This window comes from Podarcis raffonei, chromosome 13, assembly GCF_027172205.1.
Source record: "Podarcis raffonei isolate rPodRaf1 chromosome 13, rPodRaf1.pri, whole genome shotgun sequence".
Classification (NCBI taxonomy): domain Eukaryota; kingdom Metazoa; phylum Chordata; class Lepidosauria; order Squamata; family Lacertidae; genus Podarcis; species Podarcis raffonei.
Genome location: NC_070614.1, coordinates 33372392 through 33398815, shown reverse-complemented (window position 1 = coordinate 33398815; position 26424 = coordinate 33372392). Strand labels below are relative to the sequence as shown.

Here is a 26424-nt window from a genome sequence, read left to right as displayed (position 1 = left end):
GAAAAGTTTTCTTCCAATGATTGCAGACTGCTTTCAAAAAATCATAATTGTCATATTTTTTGTTGACGCGGGATTGAAATTGCCTTAAAATTATGAGGTGGCCAAGGGTGGTGTGTCCATTAAACATTTGTCCTCTGCTTATTACATCATCTTCCTGTCACTCATTGAAACACAGGAAGCCATGGGGAATGGTTCCCAAGTACCTGAGAATATTGTGAACACTGGTTTGGTATTTACATGAAGTTCTTACATTTTCCTTTAAAAAAACCCCTCTGCTCCCATTTCTTTAAAAGTGCATTAGGAGATACCATTGGGTTTTCAGGAAGCCTGGGTATCCAAGAACATTGCCAAAAGCTGACCACTTTGTTTAAAGACAGAATTCTCACAAAACTCCTCAGTCCCCAAGAAAGTCAAATCAGAACTGTTGTTTAGTCGATTTCTCGTGTCTGACTCTTCGTGACCCCATGGACCAGAGCATGCCAGGCACTCCTGTCTTCCACTGCCTCCCGCAGTTTGGTCAAACTGTTGGTAGCTTCGAGAACACTGTCCAACCATCTCATCCATTGTAGTCCCCTTCTCCTTGTGCCCTCAATCTTTCCCAACATCAGGGTTTTTTCCAGGGAGTCTTCTCTTCTCATGAGGTGGCCAAAGTATTGGAGCCTAAGCTTCAGGATCTGTCCTTCCAGTGAGCACTGAGGGCTGATTTCCTTCAGAATGGATAGGTTTGATCTTCTTGCAATCCATGGGACTTTCAAGAGTCTCCTCCAGCACCATAATTCAAAAGCATCAATTCTTCAGCGATTAACCTTCTTTATGGTCCAGCTCTCACTTCTTGGAAGCCATAGCTTTAACTATACAGACCTTTGTCGGCAAGGTGATGTCTCTGTTTTTTAAGATGCTGTCTAGGTTTGTCATTGCTTTTTCCCCAAGAAGCAGGCGTCTTTTAATTTCGTGACTGCTCTCACCATCTGCAGTAATCATGGAGCCCAAGAAAGAAAAATCTAACACTGCCTCCATTTCTTCACATCCTATTTGCCAGGAGGTGATGGGACCAGTGGCCATGGTTAGGTTTTTTTTATGTTGATCTTCAGATCATATTTTGTGCTCTCCTCTTTCACCCTCATTAAGTGGTTCTTTAATTCATCCTCACTTTCTGATGTCATAGTTGTGTCATCTGCATATCTGAGGTTGCTGATATTTCTTCCGCCAATCTTAATTCTGGTTTGGGATTTATCCAGTCCAGTCTTTTGCATGATGAATTCTGCATATAAGTTAAATAAGCAGAGAGACAATATACAGCCTTGTCGTACTCCTTTCCCGATTTTGAACCAATCAGTTGTTCCATATCCAGTTCTAACTGTAGCTTCTTGTCCCACATAGAGATTACTCAGGTGACAGATGAGGTGATCAGGCACTCCCATTTCTTTAAGAACTTGCCATAGTTTGCTGTGGTTGACACAGTCAAAGGCTTTTGCATAGTCAATGAAACAGAAGTAGATGTATTTCTGGAACTCTCTAGCTTTTACCATAATACAGCGTATGTTTGCAATTTGGTCTCTGGTTCCTCTGCCCCTCTGAAATCCATCTTGCACTTTTCAGAGTTCTTGGTACACATACTGCTTAAGCCTGCTTTGTAGAATTTTAAGCATAACTTTGCTAGCATGTGAAATGAGTGCAATTGTGCAGTAGTTGGAGCACCTGCCCTTCTTTGGGATTGGGATGTACACTGATCTTCTCCAATCTTCTGGCCCCTGCTGAGTTTTCCAAACTTACTAGCATAAGTGAGTGTTCCTCGCTTCCACTGCGTATTCATAACAAATTGAATTAGATTGTATCTTACTGCCCAGTGGTTTCCCCTACTTTCTTCAGTTTAAGCTTGAGTTTTGCTATAAGAAGCTGATGATCTCAGCCACAGTCAGCTCCAGGTCTTGTTTTTGCTGACTGTATAGAGCTTCTCCATCTTTGGCTGCAGAGAATATAATCAGTCTGATTTCAATGCTGCCCTTCAGGTGATGTCCATGTGTAGAGTCGTCTCTTGTGTTGTTGGAAAAGAGTGTTTTTGATGACCAATTTGTTCTCTTGACAGAACTGTAGTAGGCTTTGCCCTGCTTTGTTTTGAACTCCAAGGCCAAACTTGCCAGTTGTTCCAATCCTCTTTTCTAATTTTGGGACATGATTTCTTTTTAATAAGTTAATGGAGATTTTTTTGGGGGGGGAAATGAGGTGAGTTTTGGCATACCTCAGCAACCTATTACAGTGGTATCTCGGGTTACAAACACCTCGAGCTACAAAAAAATTGGGTTGCAGACTCCGCTAACCCAGAAATAGTACCTTGGGTTAAGAACTTTGCTTCAGGATGAGAACAGAAATCGTGCTCCAGCGGCGTGGCGGCAGCGGGAGGCCCCATTAGCTGAAGTGGTACCTCAGGTTAAGAACAGTTTCAGGTTAAGAACGGATTAAGTTCATAACCAGAGGTACCACTGTAAATTAATGGATTTTTTTTTTTTTTTTGCTGAACAAACAAGCTTTATTAAATCTCCAAAAAAAAATTTTTTATTAAATATTTATTGGTATTTTCAACAAACATATAACAATCAAAAACGAAAAATAAACAAAATAAAAACCACACAAAAATACATAAAATTCAAGACTTAACAGAAAAAAAGAAAAAACACATAAAGTTTCAGATACTTATTTTCCTTAACCTTATTTCTCAGACCTCCTCACACCTCCCCTTCTTGTATTCTAATTTAAGTTGTCAATTCAGCAAGTCCTTAACTTATTTCTTCACCTTAGCTTGAACATTTGTTCTAACATACTATTATTTTACTTTACTTCTTTTTTCCATTTCCTCAGTTTATTTTTAACAACCTTATTTTCATTTAATTTAAAAAAAAAGGAAAAAAAACCAATTTTACCTTATCAAAATTACACATCAATACTTATACCTCAGGAATTTATTAAATTAAATTAAAATAAATTAAAATAATTAACGGAATTTATTAAATTAGGGAGTTACTAATGTCCAAAAAACATTTATATCCCACCTTTAATCCAAGGACCTCAAGATTGTCTTCATTGTTCTCACCCATCTCTGTTGTATCCTCACAAAGATCGAGGATAAGCTGAGAGACAGTGACTGGCTCAGGAAGCTTTGTAGCTGAATGCAGAATTAAACCCTGGTCTCCCAGCTCCTAGTCCAACACTAAACATTGTGTGACACTGAATGTACAGTATACCATTTCAACATCATCCACAGATTTATTTGGAACTGCAACAACAATGCTCTCACTCCCTTTTAGAAATGTGGAGCTGACCAAAGGACTAAAAGAAGACAAAATGAGACACTTCAGCTGTCTAGATAAATGTTGGTCAGCACCTTTAAATAATTATTTAAAATACGGTACTTTAAATAATTCTTCTTCTTTTTTCCAGACATGGATGCCTGTGCCAATTGTCCAGAAGATCAGTATCCCAATAAGGAAAAAACTCAATGTATTCCCAAAGTTCCAAGCTACCTCTCTTACAAAGAGAATTTAGGGGTCAGTTTAGTTACCTTAGCTATTATTTTCTCCTTCCTCACAACCTTAGTACTCTTAACTTTTGTGAAGCACAGCAATACCCCCGTAGTCAAAGCCAACAACCACACCTTGACCTACATCCTTCTCATCTCCCTCCTCCTTTGCTTCCTCTGCTCCTTCCTCTTCATTGGAAAGCCTGGAAAGGCAATCTGCCTTCTCCGACAAACAGCATTTGGCATTGTCTTCTCTGTTGCCCTTTCCAGCATTTTGGCAAAAACCATCACTGTGGTTCTGGCATTCATGGCAACCAAGCCAGGATCTAGGATGAGGAAGTGGGTGGGGAAAGGACTGTCAAATTCGATTGTCCTTTCTTGCTCATTCGTTCAAACTGGCATCTGTACTCTTTGGTTGAGAACTTGCCCTCCATTCCCAGATACAGATATGCACTCAGTCATGGGGGAAATAGTACTGGAATGTAATGAGGGTTCAGCTGTCATGTTTTACTGTGTCTTGGGCTATATGGGTTTTTTGGCCATTGTCAGTTTCTTTGTAGCTTTCCTAGCCAGGAAACTACCTGACAGTTTCAATGAGGCCAAATTTATCACTTTCAGCATGTTGGTGTTTTGCAGTGTTTGGTTAACCTTCATTCCAACCTACCAAAGCACCAAAGGGAAATACATGGTAGCTGTGGAGAGTTTCTCCATATTATCCTCCAGTGCTGGATTACTGGGTTGCATATTTTTCCCTAAATGTTACATTATTGTGCTTAGGCCAGAGTTGAACAGCAAGGCACAACTGATAAACAGAAAAAAGTGAGGGAAAATCTATAAATCCATTCAGCTCTTATATAGAGATTATTGGAAATGCTGGTGAAGGGGATGTCATGAGAATTCAAGCATAGGTGCTGTCTTAAATACACATTCCACACTCAATTTATGGGGAATGGAGTTGAAATGGAAATATCCTGTTTCAATTTGCCCCCAAACCCTACCTTAGATTTGCTTCTACGGACCTACTCCTGGAGTAACAGTTACCTATTTCACAAAAAAGAGCTGTTCTCACTCCTCAATTATCATTTATTTAATTTACAAATATATAAACCATTTATAGCCAGAAGCTATTGAAGATGTATTCAATTAGGCAGCATTCTGTTCTCACAGTAGATAACCAGATGCATTTCAGAAATCCACAAGCAGGACCTGAATACAAGAGCATTTTCTCTTTCTCCAGTTTCCAGCAACTAGTATTCAGAAGCCTACTGTCTACAGCTGTGGAGGCAGTACATAGCCTCCATCATGGCTAGTGGACATTGCGAGCCTTCTCCTCCATGGAAAATTGTACATGAAAATTGACTTCTTTTTAATGAATGTAGTCATACTACATATGACATAGTTTGAGGGTTATTAGATATATTGGTTTAATATGCTTAAAATGCTATGTTTGAATGTATTGTATGTGAAATGCTGTGCAGAGATATCAACATTAGGTTGTCTCTAGCTAAATGTGGGGAAGAAAAGGGTAGACGTTTCCCTTCAATTAATTGATGACTCATCCCAGATACTCTTCCAGCTACAATCTCTTTGACAGCAGGAAGATGAAACCTGAGGACTCAGTGTCCCAGTCAGTTGTTGAAGCTCAGGAATGATGAAAACGTGAGATGCTTACATAGGCTCTCTCTGTTGGACCAGAGAAAGAAAATTTATTGAACTGTATTAAGGACTAAAAAGAAGATGCGACCACATTGCTTGCTGTTTAAAAGCAATGTGCTACTTTGTATTTTGCATTTTTTGGTAAGTAGCTTGAGACTGTTCTGCAATAAAGCTTTGAAACTTATTTTTATGATGGAGAGCAAATTCATTTCTACTCTGCACAATGTCCAGATAAGGGATTCTGTTTGCAACAGCTCTTAATAGAGGCTGCTTTCATTCTTTCTTAACAGTTTCAAGATGCTTTGGAGCAGGGTCAAACTGTGTTGCTGCTGTTCCGGGTAAATAAACAAGGAGATGCTGCAAATCACTTCCTATGTAATTTTGTGTAGAATGGTTGAGTACACAGGAATACTAAATGAAAAAGCTATGGGTGCCCTCAGAAATTGTTACGTATGTCTGTATGCTAATTTAGATCAATATATCTGTGCCATTCTTGGCAGCCATACAAGGTGCACAAACCAGGTAATTAGTTCCATATTATTTAGAAAATGAGAGTTCCACCCCCACCCCTGAAATCACTAGAATTATTTGTAAGTGAATATAATTCTAGCTCTGTTCAGAAGCAAGAAGATTCATTTTTTAAATTCCTTCATCTTTTGTGCATAATGCAACTTCAAAAGCAAACAGCACATTCAAAATTGATAATAATAGCTATTATAGTAAAAAAAATTGCTGGTTTCCCCATAGCAAACTTGGCAATCAGTGTTTGAAAAAAGCTACAAAACATACACTGTTCAGAAATGAAGCCAGGGATAGGCAGGGCTCTGCCAAGCTTTCTTCTTGCTCAGTGAATTTTACACTTTCCGGATTCTTATTGTGAAAAACTGAGCCTTGACTGGGTATTAATTAACATCCCTGCACATTGCCTCACCACTGTCACATATGGACTTTGTGACAAATGACTGGACATTCAAATAGCTATAAAGCACATTTTAGAAAATTATAAAGCACACCAAAGCAAAGCATTAATATTTATAGCTGAATAGCTGTATATGATATCTATCGTTCTATCACACATTCTTATAAAATAAAGTAAGGAGATAAAGCATTAGATCCAAACTAACTCACCTGTTACGCATGACTTCCACTGAAATCAACAGTCATACCCTAACTTAAATTCCATTGATTTCAACTAACTTAATCTGTGGGAATCCAACCCAATAAGAACATGTGGTTCAGAGAAACTTAGGAATAGGGAACATAAATTAATTATAAACCTACAGCATGGATGCCCAGATGCTTTCAGAGGATAAGCTACAGATCAGTAAGAATATCATCCGCCATTCAAAAGAGGCCATAGTAACATTGCTATCATCTACATTTAATGCTATAGTTGGAAAAATGGAAATCTGTGTTGGGAGGGGGTATTTTGTCAACAAAATCATGCTGGTGGTGATGCTGTTGCTTGTACTGCTCTGTCACACAGTGTGCAGGACATATTCTATAAATTGCAGCATATATGATGATCTCTTCCCTATTTCTCATGAATTTTACCAGCCAGGAGACCTTCTCATTGGTGGGATTGTTTCTCAAGTCTTCTTTCTGTATAACAACCCCTCTTTCGTGGAACAGCCTACCAAAATCACGATTGGTGAACCTATGTAAGGCACTGTTTCCTTGTTCTCTCTCATTCTGTAATATGTCCAGGCCAAAATAAATATCTAGAGATGCAACATTATGGGGAAATATGCTTAAATAACAGTTTTCTTTCTGTCGTGAGAATGGTGACATTCCTGCAACTTTTCTACTTGTTAATTTGCATTTCCTACCACCTTCTATGTGACTTTGCTTGACATAAATGCTAGTATGTTTTCTTCCAGGATACCTTTGCAATGAATGGATTCTTTGTATTTTTATAGGATTCCTAAAGAACAACCAAATGACGAATTATGCCTTTCTATAATTTTGTCACACCTGTTCTTCCCACACTTTCTTCCCTCTCATCCTTGGCCTCCATCACTGCCTCCTCCACTGCACTTCCAATCCTCAGTTCTTTTTAATATTTAATATTATTATTTTTTCAATGTTTGTTTCTTTTAGAAATAATATAATAATCTTTATTGTGGTTCAACAACCCATAACATAGATTCAGAATAAAATACAGATATATACAGACAACCTCCCAGGGAAGGGAGACCGAAGTGTTATTTCTTTAGTCATGGGTATGTTGATCTTTGATTCGTATGACTACTGAAAGAAACTTTGCCACGTTTCTTTCTTCATATTTTTCACAGCTCTGCAGTTTGCATGGTCTGTTCCCACCTTTCTAGTTCCTTCAGGTGACTTAATATAAATTGTACATATTTTTGCGTATTTCTTGTTTCATTGAAAGAGTTGGCACAAAGTTTCTCAGTGTATTGGGTAAGTGATAAAAAAATGAATGAAGAGTACCACACAGTATAAGTTTCATCATTTAAATAACTAAGAGAAAATTATAATTGCCACATCTATCTGTTTACTTTATCTTGAGTTAGGTTTTGTTGCTGGCACTGAAAGGAATTCACTCCAGTAAATTTAGGAACAGCACAAGAATTATCCTACAATATTTTGATGATTTAGTTTTTCATGTGGTGAATAATTTATTTAAATGTCTTACTTTATTTTAACTTGATCCATTATTGTCTATGGTTTTCAGATACAACTCAAATTGGGAAGCATACAGCTGAGTGATGACAAAGATTACACCTGCATTTTTTCATTGCTGTTGCTGCTGTTTTATTAAAATGCTGTTATCTCTTATTGCAGTTCAACTCCTAAGAACTATCAGCACATCCTGGCCTTAGCATTTGCTGTCAAAGAGATAAATGAGAATCCCCACATCTTATCAAACATGTCTCTGGGGTTCCAAATTCTCAATAGCTACTACACTGGAAGGATGACCTATAAGGCCACCCTGAGCTTGCTTTGCACGCAACATAAGTTTGTCCCGAATTTCAAGTGCCACCACCAGAACAATCTGCTAGCTGTCATTGGAGGATGCATCTCGGAGATCTCTGCCAATGCTGCAATCATTTTAGCAACCCACAAGACTCCACAGGTTAGCTCCATGAATGGGGGGGTATGGGAATTTAACAAATGTGGAACATCATCTTGATATCGAATGAGCATTTGATATCTATCACAGTTATATCTTGGGTATAAAATTGGTTAAATATGGGCTTGAGGACAATGGGTGTGTTTGCAAGACATACTAAGCAAAGCTGGCATGGCTGGCATAGCTGTTGTTCTACCCTGCGGTTAAAATTCAGGAGAGGAGGAAGGCAGAACTGAATTCCTCTCCAGGAGCCCACATATTCACACATATAAATAAGCCATATGTTGGCTTTCTGAGATACACAAACCAGACCAACATATTAATTTTATGTATTTATTTGTGCCGATTCACAGATAATTGGAAAATAGTATTCAAAAGTGCTCATCAAAAGAATTGAATGAGCTTGTCAACATTTTTATCAATGACTTAGATGAGGAGTGGCACATGCTGCAAGACTGGGAGAATTGTTAACATCAATGAAGGCAGAAATAACATTATTATTTTGTTGTTGATGTAATGGATATTACATAGGAGATTAAATTCAAGCAACACAAAGCAATGTATTTAAGCAAAACAATCAGATGCACAGCTACAGGATGTAGGATGTCTGATGGCAACAGTAGTATGTATGAAAATTGTATCATAATTACATTTGCTGAGAAAAAGTCAAAACCTAAGTCAGCAATTGGAAAAGAGTCAATAAAATTTTAGTTTGCTTGAATGGAACCATGGTTTCTATGTTAAAATGCTCAGTTATTTAATATCAAGTCACAGCACCTCCTTGGGGATATTAGATGCAGTTTTCCATGTTCACTTTAGGATAAAATACACCAAGAAAATCATTAAAATACAACAATAAATTACTGAATCCCATTACAAAAAGACATAGGCTGAAATAGGCTGAAACCAACACTGGTCACATGACTGAAGTTCATTGGGCACCAGAGAAGTTCAACAATGGAACTGATTAGCAGGATTTATAGGCCCCGACCTGGCCACAATGATCCATGCGACGGTCCTCTCCAGGCTTGACTACTGTAATTCGCTCTACGCGGGGCTGCCCTTGAAGCTGTCCCAGAAACTCCAGCGGGTACAGAATGCTGCATCGAGGCTCCTCACGGGGTCTCTGCCATGGGAGCATATTCACCCAGTGCTTTTCAAGCTGCACTGGCTCCCGGTGGAGTACAGGGTCAGATTTAAGGTGCTGCTTTTGACCTTTAAAGCCCTTCACGGCCTAGGACCCTTGTACCTACGGGACCGCCTCTTCTGGTATGCCCCACGGAGAGCCTCAAGGTCCATAAATAACAACACCCTAGTGGTCACAGGCCCTAAGGAAGTTAAATTGGCCTCAACCAGAGCCAGGGCCTTTTCAACTCTGGCCTGGTGGAACACTCTGCCTCATGAGACCAGGGCCCTGCAGGATCTGATTTCTTTCCGCAGGGCCTGTAAGACAGAGTTGTTCCGCCTGGCCTTTGGCTTGGAGCCAATTTGATTCCCTCCCTCCCTCCCTCTCTTTCTTTTTTCTTTTCCTTCTCCTCCTGCGATGAGGCTACATTTTAATATTTTAATGTTCCATTATTTTAATGTTGTATTTTATTTTTGTTTTTAAGTTGTAATCATTCATCTTGTTTTTATTATTGCTTGTAAGCCGCTCTGAGCCCGGCCTTGGCTGGGGAGGGCGGGGTATAAATAAAAAAATATTATTATTATTATTATTATTATTATTATTATTATTATTATTATTATTGAGTGGAAATGAACATTCAGCAATTGAGCAATGGGGGTATTCTCCCTTACCAGAGTTCTTCAAAGTGGGTCTAGGAAGTCATCTGTTTAAGATCTTCTGGCTCTGTATTGGAGAATGTGCCCCACTTCACCCCTACAATGATTCAATGATTTAACACTCACTATTTTTCCATCAGAAAAATATGTATATATTTTATTTTAGCTAACTTACGGATCATTTTTGCCAGTACAAGGTGTCAAAAGGCTATTCCCATTTTTGTACCAGATGGTCCCAAATGAAACCTACCAGCATATGGGAATTGTGCAGTTACTTCAGCATTTTGGATGGACGTGGATTGGGCTCTTGGCTGTGGATGATGACAGAGGGGACAGGTTTTTACAGACAATTGTGCCAATGCTTTCCCAGAATGATATCTGTTCTGACTTCATAGTAAGATTGCCAAAATGGAATTACCTAGATGAAATTCTAAACAGGATTTTACAGCAATGGGAATATTATGAAGTGATCTTCAATAGAAAAGCCAATGTGTACTTTGTATATGGAGAACCTCCATCCTTTCAAGGCTTGAGACTGTTGCTGTTTCTAGCACCATTCTTCAAACTGCCACCTCTGGGCAAAGTGTGGATTGTAACTTCCCACTGGGATTTTGAATCACTCTCTATTCAAAAGATATGGGATATACAAGCCTTCCATGGTTCTATATCCTTCACTGTGCACTCAAATCAGCCAGTAGGATTCCAAAGGTTCATTCAGATGGTAAAACCTTCCTGGTCAAAATATGATGGTTTTATCCAGGACTTCTGGGAACAGACATTCAACTGCTCATTAAAAATGCCTACAGAAAATAAAGTGGAAGAAAAGAAAACCTGCACAGGGGAGGAGAAACTGGAGAGCCTTCCTGGAATTTTGTTTGAAATGAACATGGTTGGCCACAGCTACAATGTCTACAATGCTGTCTATGCTGTGGCACATGCTTTGTATGCCGTATACAAATCCTATTTCAGACACAGAAGAATGGTAGATGGAAGAAAATATGCATTTCCAGAGGTGCAACCATGGCAGGTAATTCAATACTGTTTACAACATTCATTCATTTATCCATTCTTTCTGAGTGAATTTTGAGACAGAGCTAAAAAGCAGGTGCTGATCTGCATAAAACAATTCTAACAAATTTGATTTTTTGTTTTCCTTATATTTTACCAGCTTTTCACATTTTTAAAAGTACTGACAATAACATGGAATAGTGTTATATTATCATGGAGTAAATAGAGAGCAAGGATCATATAAAGCTTTAAGTCCACAAATATATTTTCCATAAGAGAGCAAAAAAGAGGGAAAAACTTAAACAGGGTGCTGTGAATCTCACACAATTAATTTCAAGACCTAATTGTCCCTTTGTTGATATTTCTTTCAATCTAGGTCCATCACTTTCTAAAGCACATTATATTCAACAACAGTGCTGGAGACAGTGTGTACTTCAATGAAAATAGAGAATTAGTTACTGGTTTTGATGTTACAAACTGGATGCTCTTCCCTAATGGCTCAGTGGTTAGAGTGAAAGTTGGAAGTCTGAAACCTCAGGTTCCTCCAGCCAAACAGTTAACCACTAAAGATGACCAAATTACATGGCACCCATGCTTTAATCAGGTTTGTTGTAACTGCTATGCTGGGTAGCATTCACCAACCCTATTCAACTGCCCACACCACACAAAATTAAAATCACATGATGAGTGGGCAGGTGCTAATTTGCTGCACCCACTCTTTGTTGACCATCCCAATTACTTCCACATACTAATGACTGACTGTCAATTCTACCCACATAGGCTGCTAATGCAAGTTAGAACTTTTACTATGAAGAGTTCAAAATACTTGTGGGGGGACTGCACAAGTAAAAAAAAAAAAGGCCTTCTGTAGATATTGAGCTACAGAAATTAGTGACATGTGTGGCAACTGGGGCCTTGGATTCATGAACACACACACACACACACACAAACACACACACACACAATATTGGAGGAGAATGATTTAAGGAGCTAATCACTTATTACTGATATCTTTTATAAAATTCTGTACAGGTGCTTCCTATTTCGGTATGCAATGACTACTGCTATCCTGGATACAGCAGGAAAAAGAAGGAGGGGGAGAAATTTTGCTGCTATGATTGTTCTCAATGTCCAGAAGGGAAGATTTCTTACCAGAATGGTAGAAGTCATAATATAAAGAGATAAGCAAATCTCATTAACAAGACCTACTAGTTTATTCATGTATTTATTTGGGGAGAGAGTGATTCATAAAATATACAAGAATATCATTCTCAATACAGATTTTTCGAATCAACCACATAAAATGGTGAAGATGAATTAGGACCAACTATATATGTTGCCTTAAGGGACGCGGATGGCGCTGTGGGCTAAACCACAGAGCCTAGCGCTTGCCAATCAGAAGGTCGGTGGTTCGAATCCCCTCAACAGGGTGAGCTTCCGTTGCTTGGTCCCAGCTCCGTCAAAGTGCAAGTAGATAAATAGGTATCACTCCTGCAGGAAGGTAAATGGCATTTCTGTGTGCTGCTCTGGTTCGCCAGAAGTGGCTTAGTCATGCTGGCCATATGACCCGGAAGCTGTACACCGGCTCCGTCAGCCAATAAAGCGAGATGAGCGCCGCAACCCCAGAGTTGGTCACTACTGGACCTAATGGTCAGGGGTCCCTTTACCTTTACCTTTTACTTACATCCTAATTTATAGCTGTAGTAATTCTTGGCATGTGAAAAGTACTTTGTGAGTGCTTGAAGTACTGCCACAGAAAACACCACAGAACTCTTATAACCACCCTACAAGAGAAATTAATATTATTATTCCCACATTGTAGATTAGTGCAAAACTGAGAAAGAAAGGCTTGTAAAAAGGTTACCTAATGATATAATGTCTTGTGATGAGGTCAGAATCAGGAATTTATTTTTTCCCTTAAAAATACTAAGTACATCAGCTCAGTTTAAGTCACTATGTAGAACTGCAAAAAAGCAGCAATATGCATTCTGGCTACATCCAAAACTACTTAACATCTTCCTTTTTTCAGACATGGATAACTGTGTCAGTTGTCAAGCAGACCAGCATCCCAACAATGACCAAACTCGATGCATTCCCAGGGTTATAAGCTACCTCTCTTACAAAGAAGACTTAGGGATCCTCCTAGTTATCCTTGCCATTTCTTTCTCTCTGATCACAACATTAGTACTTGGGACTTTTGTGAAGTACAAGGACACTCCCATCGTCAAAGCCAACAACCGGACTCTCACCTACATCCTCCTTGTAGCCCTACTCCTTTGCTTCCTTTGCTCCTTTCTCTTCATTGGACAGCCTGGAAAGGTGACCTGTCTTCTCCGACAAACAGCTTTTGGCATCATCTTTTCTTTGGCCCTTTCCTCTGTTCTGGCAAAGACCATCACTGTGGTAGTGGCATTCATGGCAACCAAACCTGGAGGCAAGATGAGGAAATGGGTGGGGAAAGGATTGTCTAATTTTATTGTCCTTGCCTGCTCCTTTATTCAAGCTGGTATTTGTACTTTATGGTTAAGTACTTCACCTCCATTCCCAGATATAGATACACACTCATTGAGTGGGGAAATGATATTGGAATGTAATGAGGGCTCAGCTACCATGCTTTACTGTGCCTTCGGTTATATGGGCATCCTATCCATTGTGAGCTTCATTGTGGCTTTCTTTGCCAGAAAGTTACCCGACACTTTCAATGAAGCCAAATTTATCACTTTCAGCATGTTGGTGTTTTGCAGTGTTTGGTTGTCTTTTGTTCCAACCTACCTGAGCACTAAAGGAAAATACATGGTAGCTGTGGAGATCTTCTCCATCTTGTCCTCTAGCGCTGGCTTACTGGGTTGCATCTTTTCCCCTAAATGCTACATAATTGTGTTGAGGCCTGAGATGAACACCAGGGAGCAACTAACCAGGAGGGAAAAAAATGAAAGAATATAAGTTCATCTCTTTTTTCTCCAACTCTTAGATATATTTCACTGGAAATGCTATTGAGAAGAATAGATAGGAATTCATGGATGGGTGTTTTCACACATTTTTTTTCTTCTGAGTAGACTTACACCAGGTACAGCTCCCTCACTTGACCCACTATAAGATTTTTCCTCTGTAGTAGACTATAGTGCTGCTACTTGAACAGTAGCAGGGGGGTGGGGTCATGGGAGCAGGATGGATTAGCATGCAGCAAAAGCACAAATCCCTGTGAGACATCTGGGATCTATCATAAGTTCTCCTTAATTTGTATAATAATGTTTTCACAAAACTTCTCATGCTCCATGCTTTCCTGTATATGTAACTGGAAATAAATTCATGTGTTTCATTCAAATTGTGTTGCTCCACAGGGTTCGCCAAAACATTTTGGAGAATAATCTGGAGCAACACCTGGGGTTTCAGACATACATATTAATATAACTTTTGGGTGGCTAAGTGCTTAAGCTTGGTGTGGACTCTTTGTTCCAGATGAATGGATATGTGAAAGAACATCCTGTAACATTTTAAAAGGGATAGGTGCAATCAAAGACAATTTGTTCTGCCTCAGCACAATATTTGACAGGGCTCCAGTTTTAAAAAAAAGGCTTCCTCACAGGGATGAGAGTATAGTCTTTGTGGGGCTAAATCTCAGTTGAATCAAAAGCATTTCTTGTTCAGAATCCATAACCTGGTTATAGAAACTCCAGTATGGTAGCCTGCATTAGCAGTAACATTAATCCAATAAGCAGGCCATAGTTAAAATCTTCCAACACAAGGTTGGTCTTCAACAGACAGGTTTTTTCATTTCCTAATCTATATTACATGGGCTAACAGTTCTAGGGCTAATGCTTTACTGGAGCTCAGATTCTTCATAGGTCAACCAAAGAAACTATTTCATTGAATTAGGACTGAATGAAGGTATAACAAAATTCAGAAATGGGTGGTTAAAAGAGTTTTGTGTCCACTTTCCCCCAGAGCTAGATTATTGCCTCTGTTCCCCTAAATGCTGCATCATTTTGTTGAGGGCTGAGCTGAACAACTGGAAGCAAAGAGGAAAGAGACAAAAAATGAAAGAATATAATTTCATTTCTTTTTTCTGTTCTTAGATGTATTTAACTGAAAACATTGATGGGAAGAATGTTGCAAGAGTTTATATACCGCAACATCACTTCTCCTTCTGTTGTGTTAAGAAAGGAAAGACACTTCCAGTATAGTGAAAGTTCAGCCTCTTCCCACCAGCCAGCATGAGAATAGTAGTTAAGATCCAATGATTCCTGATGGAGCTTCTTCTGCACTTTATATGCAGGTCCAAATTAAAGACAAAGGAAGGATAGAAGCCCAGCAGGCTTGTTCCACTTTTAACAGAGCCATTATTGTCAGATACTGCCCTTTCTTTGCTTCCTAGGGTGATGTGGACTGATGCTATAATGGAGCTTGGATTCACACCACGTGAACCCCAAAAGTCTTTTCAGTGCTCAGGGGTAAACTAGACTGGGTGAAGATATAACAAAAAAACAAGAAGCAGGAAATAGGTTAAAAAAAATCGGACATGCACTTACTAAATGGGAGTTTGGTACATTTGGGCAAACAAAGGCTTATTCTTCATTATCATCTTCAGTGTAGCTTTCCTAGCCAGGAAGTTATCCTGCAATTTCAATAAAGCCAAATTTATCAAACTGACAACATGGGATTTTGCTTTTGGAAACAGTTATTCATTGCACCAATCTACTTGAGCATCATTGGATAAAGTTGCTCATGATAAATGTAAAGGATAAATCTATACTCCACTTGCTCTACAATTCCCAGAGTTACCCCTGAAGAGGGATTGATTGTTAAACCACCCTGGAAATTGTAGCTCTGGCAGAGGAATAGGGATCTCCTAAGAATTATGTTATGATTTGTGAGTGAACATAATTTTAATTCTTGGCAGAGGTATCTTGGACTTACTGGGATATGTGCCTCTAGCTATCTATTATCCCTCAGAATTGTAGGAATTATGTGTGTTTGTGTGTGTGTTGACGCTTAACAGTTTTTTCACCTGTGATGCAACTCCAAAAGTCAAAAGCACACTAGAAAATTTTTAAATACCTATCATTACGAAAATTACTGATTTTCATTCTTTTACACAATGGACACCTGGTGCCTGTTAGGGCCATGAGTGATCAGCATATGATAAAAGATATAAATCTTTATGATGTTGAGAACCCTATTTAGGCACAGACACCACTGACATTTCTGTGTGTGATTTCCCCTTCTCATTTATACAGCTACCGCTAGTTCTGCCACAATTTTTATCTAAATAATGACTATCCCTCATTCTCAACCTTTCTACTTGCCCAGTTAATCTTCTGCATCCAAGATTCTTATTGTGAAAACTTGGAGCTTGTTGATCAGTGATTATTAACACACACATATGGACCCTGCTTTGTCCTTATGTGTCTTATGAGTATTTGGATGAATTAGTAGATATTGCCCCAAGGTTATACTATTTTTTTCCTTTGAAAACAAAGGCAAAGTTAATACAGGTAACATATAAAACAGTAAAATCAGTGTAGTAACTCCAATCAACAGAGGCAGTAGAAAAACTGATAGCCAGAAATAATGCTGGAGTTATGGAAATATACCCCCATGGAAATATACATGGGGAAGAGAAGTTTTGTCAATAGGATCATACTTCTTCTGATTTTGCTTCTCATACTGCTTTGCCATACTGTATACAATAAACATTCCATTAATTGCAGTATATATGATGATCCCCTCCCTATTCCTCATGAATTTTACCAGCCAGGAGATCTTATCATCGGTGAGATTGTTTCTCAAGTTGTCATCCTGTATGATAGCCTCAATTTCATCAAACCGCCTACACAGATCTTGATTAATGAACCCGTGTAAGCCATTATTCTCTCTTCCTTTCTCATTCTAAAATATACAGCGACCATAATTACTGAGGACATATCACTAAGAAATACTGTTCTTTATGTACTTTTACAATTAATGCACCCTGTGTATTTTTAGCACATCTGCAGAATAACTGCAGAAAAATACTTAAATCATTTATTACAATCATTTGTCTGCCTTCCCCCTCCCCCCATATATCCAGTTTTCTTGTCTTTAAAATTTTTCATTTCATATTATCATGTATATAGGATACCATCATGTTTCATTCGTAGGAACAATGAATCTGAATAATTTGGGTTTGCTGTTCATGTTGTTTTACTAAACCAGGCTGTACTTTTTTTTCAGTTCAGTACCAAAGAACTACCAGCATGTTCTGGCCTTAGCATTTGCTGTCAAAGAGATCAATGAAAATCCCAACATCTTATCAAATATATCTCTGGGATTCCACATCCTCAATAGCTACTACACTGCAAGGATGACCTATAAGGCCACACTCAGCCTGCTTTCTGCACAACATAGGTTTGTCCCTAACTTTAAGTGTCACATTCATAACAATCTGATAGCTCTAATTGGAGGGTGCATCTCTGAAATCTCTGCTAATATGGCCATCATTTCAGCAATTCACAAGATCCCACAGGTAAGCTGTGTGCATGAGTGTGTGGAGATTTCACAATTGTGACACAAAATCTAGATTTCAACAAAGTTTTGAAAATGTGTCCTGCTATATTTTGGTTAAAAAATAGATTAAATGAAGGCTAAGTGATAGTATCATCTAGTGTGGTGGTCTTCAACCAGTGTGCCATGGCACCCTGGAGTGCCTTGAATGATAGTCAGGGGTGCTGTGGGCAACACTCACCTCTGTCCCTCCCTCCTCTGATACCCTCTGGCATCTCTGCCTCCCAAAGGCTTGTGTGGCTGTATGCCTCATGTTCAGCTTGGTCCAGTCTCCATCTGGCTACTAAGGCAGGGTGGTATCCTCTTCCCAAGGCTCCCCATAAGTCAGTGTGAGGAGGCACTTTACTTTGGTTAGGGAGTGACTCAGAGACCAGGAGCAGTGGCAGCAGCTGCCCAGACAAAACCAAAGGAGAGGAGAGAGGAAAAGAGGCTGAGGGAACTCTCCACAAAGGAGGGTGTTCAAAAAGGGGTGGTGGGCTGCTGGCTCTGCAGGCAAGGGGTGGCATAAGTGGACTCTGAAGCTCAGAGAATGTAGCTGGCCGAGGGAGCCATGGACTCAAAAAGGTTGAAAACCTCTGATCTAGTGGATAGACAGCTTATTAGAAGATAGTATTCGTTTACTGCTCATCAAAGACTTAACATCAAAGTGGAAGGAGGTCAAACTGGACCCCCCCCAAAAAAAAGAAGCTCTATTATGAGCTGGAACTGAAATTTTGAATAATGTTATCAATGACTCAGGTATAAGGTTGGAAGTAATCCATATCAATCTGTATCTGATAAAAAGTGGAAAGGTTATTAACATTTCTAAGGATAGGTATAAAGCTCAAAATGCAAAGTATAAATTTCTATAGTATGTAGTATACATGACAGTAGTCGTACGTGTGAAAGAGGTCTAAGAATGATTGATCTAGCTATTTATCTCTTTATATCACTTTCTATACTCTGTTAATCCTCTACTGGGAGCCTAGGGCAGCTAACAGTATGAAAGTCCAATAAGAATCATGAAACAATAATATTACAACAGTTAAAAACATCAGCAAAAGACAATGAGCAATCATCTAAATAGGCCTGGACAAATAAAATCAAAGTTTTAAAGTTACTTATAAGATTTGCTAGCAGGAGCAAGGGACAGCAAGCGAATCTTACTCAGGAAAGAGTACCATAAACTGGACACCATAACAAAAAGTTCCCTGCTCATGGCTCTGGTTACATTTGAACAAAATCTAAATATCAGGCTGAATTAATGAAACAGTAGCTTCCAAGGTACTAAAACTAATAGCTGAATTTTGTTTGTGCTACTCAGACCTCATGTGACATATTGTGTCCATTTCAAGGCTGCTGACATACAGTGTATATGCTATATAGGCACAGGTCTAAGGGAGGACTGGGAATCTCAAACTACTGCACAACATTTCAAATCAAGGGAAAATTTTGGCCCTTGAAACATCCCCATTAACTCCCTGCTTTTAGACAATAATATAAATATTGGCAATATAAAGAATGGGAAAACAAAGGTTTATATGGAGTTTGAGATTTACCATGTAAATGCAGAGCAATAACCAAAGAAAGGTTAAAGGAAAATCTAAAAGATCTGCACCCTAATTGGCTCCAGCTTCTCCAATATTGTTAATACATTGCTAAAGATGTTGAAGAAAGAGGGGAAGAATCTCATTCTTTTAAGGTATTTGAATCAAGGTGTATTGAATCCCATTGTGATATGAAAGGTATGGTTTCATTGATTTGTGGAATATTACATGGGAAATGCAAAGCGTTTACACATAGTATGGGAGACTGAATTAGACTGAATTAGGCAAAGAAATCAATGGCAATGAGTGGGATGGAATATGGAGGATCCCATCTTCAAGAACCATTTCATCTAACCTTCAAGAAGCTACTTTCTTCTCTCCTTTTTCGTAAATAATTTTTATTAATTTTCAATTAATAACATTCCAATTGGTAATGAATCAAATCAAATCTTGCCACATCATAATACAAACAATAAGGCCAATTATACATTCCTAATTAAATAAATTTCAGGAGGACTTCCTGTGTTCTGGATGTCGAGAGAAAGTCTCTTTCATTTGTTCCTCCAGTTTCATAAAGTCCGATCTTAACCCATTGTTTTATCTTCACAGTCCCCGCTATATGACTCTCTGTCATGTCCAACAAATCCATATTTCTATTAACACGCAGGAGGCAGTTTATTCTGTGTTGTTGTCCTTCAATTAATTTTCAGCACAGTCCCCTCAGTGGCCTCGTCTTTCAGCATTTTATCTTCCAGGCTCTGGGCTTTCTTCCAACTCTCCTTCATATAATAAGATATATGGGGCAGCTATCTTTCAAGTCTTTTAATGAGTTAGTATTCCAAATGTGAGTCTTCTGTAGGAAAGCAGTGCCGTGGGGTATATTTCAATAATTGTTTGGTGATTGTTTAGTTTCATTCCTCTAAGATCTGAACCTGCTCCCCCGGGCCCTAGGGAAGCACACCAAAATCAAAGATTCACCCTCACTTCCACATCACACCATATATTAAAAAGAAAAGTCCAGAAGGGTCAAATTGGATATCTGCTCACCTGGGACTCCGGGTTTGTGGCAGTTGCTGCATGGCACAGCAGTGGTGGTTCAGGGAGGCTGCCCTCTTCCAGGTGTGGCCAGAGGAGGGGATGGCTGGCACTGCCCACCCCTAGCTGCATCAGATCCTCAGGTAAGAGCGAGCAGTGCCGACTCAGCCAATTAGAAGCTGGGGCTTGGGGCTGAAAGCAGCCCACCCCTAGCCTATTTAAGGGGGTGGTCAGGTGTTGGCCACTGAACAAATTTGTGTTCTCCTCCCAGACCATAGGACCCAAACTCTGCAATTCTAAGATTGTAAGCAGGATGTTGTGGATCGAGGGCCCGACCCCCGCTATGTGAAATAAACACACAAGGACACGTGATATAAGGTTAATGGGCAAGAAAAGGCCACAACTTTATTGATTACAGCAGTGAAAAGGTATTGGCTTAGGCATTGGATGACTATAGGAGGTGGGTTTATTCAACAGTAGGTGGAGCCTGTTGATGCTAATCCAACTATAGGCTCACCCCTGATGTCACCGAGGGTCGTGCCATGGCCTCCCGCCAAGCAGGCATCGGACGGAATACACGACCGCCAGATTCCTTTAACGGAATAACCCACGGTAGATAGCATAGGCGATGGCCACACCTAGCCCTTGACACACATGAATCCAATTGCGGGACGACGATGACTGAGGAGGAGGCGGAGCTGGAGCCGCAGCATTAAGCTGCTAAACACGCCCCCCGGAGACACCTGGTTGGCTGCCTCCGGTGGGCGTGGGCGCCAGCCAGGTGAGGAGGGGCGGGGGCTAAGGCCCCCGGCCAGGGGCGGAGCTCGGGCTCCCGCCCACAACCACTCCCCTCTCTTCCAGGGAGGAGAGTCTTTAGGGACATGGGTGGCGCTGTGGGTTAAACCACAGAGCCTAGGACTTGCAGATCAGAAGGTTGGCGGTTCGAATCCCCGCAACGGGGTGAGCTCCTGTTGCTCGGTCCCTGCTCCTGCCAACCTAGGAGTTCGAAAGCATGTCAAAGTGCAAATAGATAAATAGGTACTGCTCCGGCGGGAAGGTAAATGGCATTTCCGTGTGCTGCTCTGATTTGCCAGAAGCGGCTTAGTCATGCTGGCCACATGACCCGGAAGCTGTACGCCGGCTCCCTTGGCCTATAAAGTGAGATGAGCGCCGCAACCCCAGAGTCGGTCACGACTGGACCTAATGGTCAGGGGTCTCTTTACCCTTTACCTTTAAGCAGGATGTTGAACATGTCAGCCTACTGGATTCTCTGCAATTATAATGAATTATCTTGTAATGTTTTTGATGGCCCACAGCTTCCCTGCAACTTTGTGATTCAGGGGCATAACATTATCTTTTCCATTTGAACAGCTCACTTATGGATCATTTCTGCCAGTACAAGGTGCCAAAAGACTCTTTCCATTTTTGTACCAGATGGTCCCAAATGAAATGTACCAGCACAAGGGAGTTGTGCAGTTACTTCAGCATTTCAGGTGGACATGGATTGGGCTTTGGGCTGTGGATGATGACAGAGGGGACAGGTTTTTACAGACAATTCTGCCAATCTTTTCCCAGAATGGTGTATGCTATGATTTCATAGTAAAAATGCCAAAGTGGAATTATGTGGATGAGATGATAAAACTGGGCTTTGAACGTATGGAAAGCTATAAAATTGTCTTTGAGAGAAAAGCCAATATAATGTTTGTTTATGGAGAACCTCCTTCCTTTATGGTTTTGAGAATTTTGCTGTTGGCAGCACCATTCTTTTCACTGCCACCTTTGTGTAAAGTCTGGATTGTTACATCCCACTGGGATTTTGCATCACATTCTCTTCAGAAACTCTGGGATATACAAACATTTCATGGCTCTATGACCTTCACTGTTCACTCAAACCAGCTGATAGGATTTAATGAGTTTATTCAGATTATAAGGCCTTCCTGGACTGAAAGAGATGGTTTTATTCAGGACTTCTGGGAACAGTCATTCAGCTGTTCGTTAAAAATATCTAAGGGGCAGGAGGAAGAGGAGAAGAAAGGCTGTACTGGGATGGAGAAATTGGAAGACATTCCTGGAATTTTATTTGAAATGAAGGCAACAGGCCACAGCTACAATGTCTACAATGCTGTATATGCTGTGGCACATGCTTTGCATGCAATATATAAATCCAACTTGAAACTCAGAAGATTGAGAAGAGACAGACTGGCATTTCAGAATGTACAGTCATGGCAGGTAATTACAACTCAAAACTTTTTTTAACCAAACCAGGGTAGATTTTGTTCCCAAGGCGCTCCAATTTTGAGGAATACAATTCCATTAAAAATAAATAAATATGTCTGGCTTTCTTTTTGCTCTGTTTTGGATCAAAGGGACCCAAATGACACCAAAGGCCTATTGAGTCACTATGTTTGCTTGTTTTTAGGTGACTAAGAGAGATGCTTGTGATCCTCACTTAAATACTTACAATACCTAGCTTTCCCTTTGTTCATGTTTTCTTTCAATCTAGGTGCATCAGTTTCTAAAGAGTATCGTAATCAATAACAGTGCTGGAGACACTGTGCGCTTTGATGAAAATGCTGAACAAGTTACTGGCTTTGATGTTACAAACTGGCTGATGTTTCACAATGGATCAGTGGTTCGAATCAAGGTTGGAAAACTGGAACCACAGGCTCCTCTGGGCAAAGAATTAACCATTTATGATGATCAAATTGTTTGGCATCCAAGCTTTAATCAGGTGTGACACAGCTACAAATACTTGAGTATATAAAAGGGAAAGTTTATTGTTTGACATACTCATTAATGTTCCCTCTGGTCGTATAGGTTGCTGGGGGCTTGCATTTGAATGAACCATTCATGAGCAAGCGGTGTTTGATTCTATTTTTTTCTCCCTTTCACGTGATACTAAAGAAGACTTATCTCTTATTCCTAAGCTCTCTTTTTTGTTTCTCTGCAGGTGCTGCCTATTTCTCTGTGTAATGACTATTGCTATCCTGGCTACAGCAGGAAAAAGAAGGAAACAGATAAATTTTGCTGCTATGATTGTGTTCTGTGTCCAGAAGGCACAGTCTCTCTTCATAAAGGTTGGAGGCATAATGTTCAGAGATATTAAGAAATTGTGATACCATAGCATATTAACACTTTATTAATAATTTTATGGCTATAGTTCACAATACAAAGGGGAAATTCTTTAACCTTTTCTTTAAAGTGACAATTAAGACCACCTGTGCTTCAAGTGGTAAAGATGGATTTAATAAGAATTTAAGTTAATGAATTACTAACTGGCCACATTCCTTTTTTAAGGAGCAACTTATTAATTACCCATCAAAACCTGTCTCTCTTCTATAACTTAGCTTGTCATTAAGCATGCAAACCTTCCAAGGATCAACCAGACCCAGTCCTCTTTATCTTAAACTAAATTGCTGTACAATGTCTCTTTCTATCACACAGCGGGGGTGGGACATTTAAGTATTACAACCCATGTAATACCATCATACTGGAATACGTGAACACAGAAAGGTTTACTCTCACTAACAGGAGAGATTTCCCTTGAGTGGTTAGAAGAAATTCAGGAAGACAAAAAAGGGACTCTTGTAATTGGCTGTTCAGATAAACATTGGTCAATTTCTAGAAATAACCAGCTTTTCATTTTCTCATCAGATATGGATGCTTGTATGAAATGTCCAGAAGACCAGTATCCCAGCAAGGATCAAAGTCAATGTATTCCCAAAGTTTTAAGCTACCTCTCTTACAAAGAAAATTTAGGGATTATCTTGACTATCTTGGCAATTTCTTTTTCTTTTACCACAATTCTAGTGCTTGGAAGTTTCATGAAGCACAAGGATACGCCCATAGTCAAGGCCAACAACCGGATCCTCACTTATATCCTCCTTATCTCCCTTCTTCTTTGCTTCCTCTGTGCTTTGCTCTACATTGGACAGCCAAGAAAAGAGATCTGCCTTCTACGCCAAATGGTCTTTGGCATGGTCTTCTCTGTGGCTCTTTCCTGTGTATTGGCAAAAACAATCACTGTAGTTATGGCATTCATGGCAACTAAACCAGGATCTGGGATGAGAAAATGGGTGGGAAAAGGACTGGCAAATTCAATTGTCCTCTTCTGCTCCTTCATTCAAGCTAGCATTTGTACTCTGTGGTTGTGTACTTCCCCTCCCTTCCCAGATTCAGACATGCACTCATTGAATGGGAAAATCATACTAGAATGTAATAAGGGTTCAGAGACCATGTTTTACTGTGTCTTGGGCTATATGGGTTCCCTGGCCATAATCAGCTTCATTGTGGCTTTTCTTGCCAGGAAGTTACCTGACAGCTTCAATGAGGCCAAGTTCATCACTTTCAGCATGTTGGTGTTTTGCAGTGTGTGGTTATCCTTTATTCCAACCTACCTGAGCACCAAAGGAAAATACACGGTGGCTGTGGAGATCTTCTCCATCTTATGCTCCAGTGCTGGATTACTGGGTTGCATCTTTTCCCCTAAATGCTACATAATTTTGTGCAGGCCTGAGCTGAACAACAGAGAGCAAATAATGTCCAGAAAAAAGTGAGAGAATGTAAGTTCATTTCTTTATAATTCTCACTTTAAAATTCACTGGAAGTCCATACCACGAGATTATTAGTCAAAATAAATTAAAACATTTCTTTAAAAAGATAGTTAAAAAGACTCCTCTTAAAAACGTAAAAACTCCTTTAAAAGAATCAAGTCTTATTAGAGATACAGACTCTGAAGAAGTGTGCATGCACACGAAAGCTTATACTTAAAAAAACTCAGTTCTCTAAGGTGCTACTTTATAATTTTAAAAATCTTTTAGAAGGATTCTTTTAGAGACTTTCTTAGACCATATGCCTTTTTTTGAAAACTTGATTCTTTTAAAGGAGTTTTTAGGTTTTTAAGAAGAGTCTTTTAAACTATTTTTTTAAAGAATTGTTTTAATTTATTTTGAGTAGGGCAGACCAACATGGCTAGCTACTTGAAACTGGGATTATTAGTGTTAGTGCTATAAAAGATAGAAGTCATTGCTCAAATGCACCTTTCTTGTGAATACAGTTGTACTGGACACACATTAACTCAGGTCAAACCCCTATTTTGATCTGATTTACATACTGTATATCAACGGTAAAGGTAAAGGTACCCCTGACCGTTAGGTCCAGTTGAGGACGACTCTGGGGTTGTGTGCTCCTCTAACTCTATAGACTGTGGGAGCCGGCATTTGTCTACAGACAGCTTCTGGGTCATGTGACCAGCATGACTGAGCCGCTTCTGGCAAACCAGAGCAGCACACGGAAAACGTCGTTTACCTTCCTGCCGGAGCGGTACCTATTTATCAACTTGCACTTTGACGTGCTTTTGAACTCCTAGGTGGGCATGAGCTGGGACCGAACAACGGAAGCTCACCCCGTTGTGGGGATTCGAACCGCCGACCTTCCAATTGGCAAGCGCTAGGCTCTGTGGTTTAGACCACAGCGCCACCCGTGTCCTCATATCACAACATGTAATATCAACATTACATGTTTTCAACTGGGAAAACAAAACCTAACTTTGGCTATTGATAGTATTGCTGGAATCTGTTTTGACAAGTGAAATTGGGATTTGCAGTTAATATTCTCTGATGGAAGAAACTCATGCACCATCAGAAGCAGGATAGCACTTTATTTTAAGAATTGTTGTATGTATGCTGATCTTCACATTCAGCAGTTCTCCTCTACATGGGATGAGCATAACAGGGAGCACCAAATAAGAAGAAAGGAAAGAGCAATAATCCAGTATTTCCCACTATTCCATTATAATCACTCAACAAATGTTTTGAAACTTCTTTTTGGGCTCTGTCACAATAAAAGGTTTACAGTATACTATGTATATTTCTTGGAAATATGTCCCCTAACAGGTTTAATCTGTAAATCTCCAACTTTGTCAAATCATTTCTCCAAATCCATCATGGAAGGCTCTGTTGATAATTTCTTCTATCATGTGTTATGCATTCTAATTATAGTCTATAGAAGGCAATTATTTCATATTCTCCTCCAAAATCATATCAGGATATTATGTTCCTTCATTAAATATTAATTGATTAAATATATGTTTCTGTTTACCAGTCTGTGTATTAGTGTGGGTGGATTCAATTTTAAACATTAAAGGTTTGTACAAGCTCCATAATCCTGTACCTCAGTCCTATATATCTCCAATATATCCCTAAATCACATTGTGCTCTCAATGTCACCTCGGTCTCTGATCATTCCATGTGGATAATATGGGTTGC

At 39.6% G+C, this 26424-nt stretch overlaps 3 protein-coding genes across 9 annotated transcripts in view; all 3 read left to right on the top strand.

Moving 5' to 3' along the window:
- LOC128399573 (vomeronasal type-2 receptor 26-like) overlaps positions 1-8911 on the top strand; it is a 33635-nt gene extending 24724 nt beyond the window's left edge. For 6 of the 7 annotated variants that reach the window (XM_053361164.1, XM_053361163.1, XM_053361170.1 and 3 more), the window contains one exon: positions 3436-4499. In XM_053361164.1, the coding sequence (XP_053217139.1) occupies positions 3436-4337 (902 nt within the window). In that variant the 3' untranslated portion in view covers positions 4338-4499. Of the gene's footprint in view, positions 1-3435; positions 4500-7865 lie in introns of those variants that run through there. The other variant, XM_053361169.1, reaches the window with a different exon arrangement.
- A 1364-nt stretch (positions 8912-10275) lies between these two features.
- Positions 10276-13997, top strand: LOC128398807 (vomeronasal type-2 receptor 26-like). Its single transcript, XM_053360062.1, has 4 exons — positions 10276-11073; positions 11431-11658; positions 12087-12213; positions 13084-13997. Exons 1-4 carry the CDS (start codon positions 10276-10278, stop codon positions 13995-13997), a joined length of 2067 nt encoding a protein of 688 aa, XP_053216037.1.
- Positions 13998-21592: 7595 nt separating this feature from the next.
- On the top strand, positions 21593-24714 carry LOC128398806 (vomeronasal type-2 receptor 26-like). Its single transcript, XM_053360061.1, has 3 exons — positions 21593-22387; positions 22662-22889; positions 23668-24714. The coding sequence occupies exons 1-3, from the start codon at positions 21593-21595 to the stop codon at positions 24712-24714; spliced, it is 2070 nt and encodes a 689-aa protein (XP_053216036.1).
- The last annotated feature ends 1710 nt before the right edge of the window (positions 24715-26424 follow it).

What these genes read in the sequence shown, in the direction of transcription:
- LOC128398807 (XM_053360062.1), top strand. Translation starts at nt 10,276, where the DNA reads ATGGTCCCAAATGAAACCTACCAGCATATGGGAATTGTGCAGTTACTT. An exon ending in CAGAGGTGCAACCATGGCAG is followed by an intron (nt 11,074 to 11,430) that starts GTAATTCAATAC and finishes CTTTCAATCTAG; the next exon opens with GTCCATCACTTTCTAAAGCA. An exon ending in GGCACCCATGCTTTAATCAG is followed by an intron (nt 11,659 to 12,086) that starts GTTTGTTGTAAC and finishes AATTCTGTACAG; the next exon opens with GTGCTTCCTATTTCGGTATG.
- LOC128398806 (XM_053360061.1), top strand. Translation starts at nt 21,593, where the DNA reads ATGGTCCCAAATGAAATGTACCAGCACAAGGGAGTTGTGCAGTTACTT. An exon ending in AGAATGTACAGTCATGGCAG is followed by an intron (nt 22,388 to 22,661) that starts GTAATTACAACT and finishes CTTTCAATCTAG; the next exon opens with GTGCATCAGTTTCTAAAGAG. An exon ending in GGCATCCAAGCTTTAATCAG is followed by an intron (nt 22,890 to 23,667) that starts GTGTGACACAGC and finishes ACGTGAACACAG; the next exon opens with AAAGGTTTACTCTCACTAAC.